The 1,436-nt window shown below is 51.5% G+C and overlaps 1 protein-coding gene across 1 annotated transcript; it reads left to right on the top strand.

Moving 5' to 3' along the window:
* Positions 1-263: 263 nt before the first annotated feature.
* On the top strand, positions 264-1,413 carry LOC118479078 (pectinesterase inhibitor 10-like; the record flags this gene model as incomplete). Its single annotated transcript, XM_035973713.1, is given in 1 exon segment — positions 264-1,413. A coding segment is annotated over 1 exon segment (253 nt), but the record flags the coding sequence as incomplete, so codon positions are not given.
* Between the last annotated feature and the right edge of the window lie 23 nt (positions 1,414-1,436).

Raw genomic sequence — 1,436 nt, 5'->3', positions numbered from 1 at the left:
CCAGTTTCTACTGCCACCTTATTGCTGGAAAGTTGGGGAGTGAAGAGTATTGTTGTTAACGGTGATCTCCCGTTGCCGCTCGGTGGCGTCTTATAAAGGTCTTATCGGAAACGGCTTTAAATCGTGCATGTTGTAACAGAACACGTTTTTTTTAAAGGTCAAAATTAAATTTGTCTATAAATTCTTTTGATTCAATTTGTTTAACGTTGGCATGTGCACGCTTTTTTTTTTTGGCTTTGATGGGAAGAGGTGTTAATTATTCTACGCCGTCATTCTGTTTTAATTTCCTTTTTTTTTTTTGGTTTTTTTGGGGGGGTCTGTCCTCTTCTGTTTCCTGTTTGTCTCCCCCTTTCTTCTGTTTGTGCGCCCTTGTCTATCGGTGGAGTTGTCAAGTCTGAGCAGACTTATGTCAGTCTAAGCAGACTTATATCAGTCTAAGCAGACTTATGTCAGTCTAAGCAGACTTATGTCAGTCTAAGCAGACTTATGTCAGTCTAAGCAGACTTATGTCAGTCTAAGCGCTTAGCGTTATGTCCCCTTCCTCCCAGTTCTGACGTTCGTTTTACACCTCTCTTGTTGCAGACAACAGAAGCTCGTCTTGTGCTGTCCCTACCCCTCACTCAAACCTACTCGGCAGCAGCATTAGCACCACCACCACCAACAACAACAACAACACATCATTATCATCATCCTCATCACCTAACAACAACAACAACAACAACAGCAGCAGCAACAGCAGTGGCAACAACCAAACGTTTGCCTCTCCTTCGTCCCCTTTGCTGCTCTCCTCCACCTCGCCGTTTTCATCTTCTTCATCATCGTCTCGTCTGCCTTCGGCGCATGCTGCCTCCTCGTCTGCAGTCAGATCATCCCCTCCATCCTCCTCCCCCTCCGTAGCGACAGCAGCAGCAGAAGCAGCATCAGCAACTTCGTCGTCGTCGTCGTCGGCAGCCACAGTGGCGAGCAGTTCTTTCTCCCCACCCCTGACTTCCCCCACCTCCTCCACCTGTGCCAATAGCAACCCGGAAGTGACGACATCGACCACGCCCACCCACGCGACCGGCGACCACCACCACCACAACAGTAGTGACAATAAGTCTAGTAACTTTAGTAGTAGTGGTAGTAGTAGTAACGCCAACAGGAAGAGCAGCATCGGCAACATGGACTCATCTAGCGCAGCCGTCGCCGCTGCTGCTGCCTTCTCTTCATCATCACCTTCCTCATCGCTCTCATTGTCGTCCAACACAGCAAACGCCAACACAACGATACCGCCCCCCTCCTCCCCCTTTTCCTCCTCCGAGCCCAGCACCGCCCTGGCGTCGGTGAGCGTCAAGCGCGAGGCTCCGTCGCCGGCGAGCAGTTCCACGCTGCACTCCGCGCCGCAACCACACAGCTCCACGGACGCCATGGCGGCGGCGTTCGGCGCGGGGGGCGTG

The sequence above is a fragment of the Aplysia californica genome, unplaced genomic scaffold (assembly GCF_000002075.1).
Source record: "Aplysia californica isolate F4 #8 unplaced genomic scaffold, AplCal3.0 scaffold01842, whole genome shotgun sequence".
In the NCBI taxonomy this organism is placed as follows: domain Eukaryota; kingdom Metazoa; phylum Mollusca; class Gastropoda; order Aplysiida; family Aplysiidae; genus Aplysia; species Aplysia californica.
The sequence above is the reverse complement of the archived record's forward strand: the minus strand, read 5'-3'. Positions and strand labels throughout refer to the sequence as shown.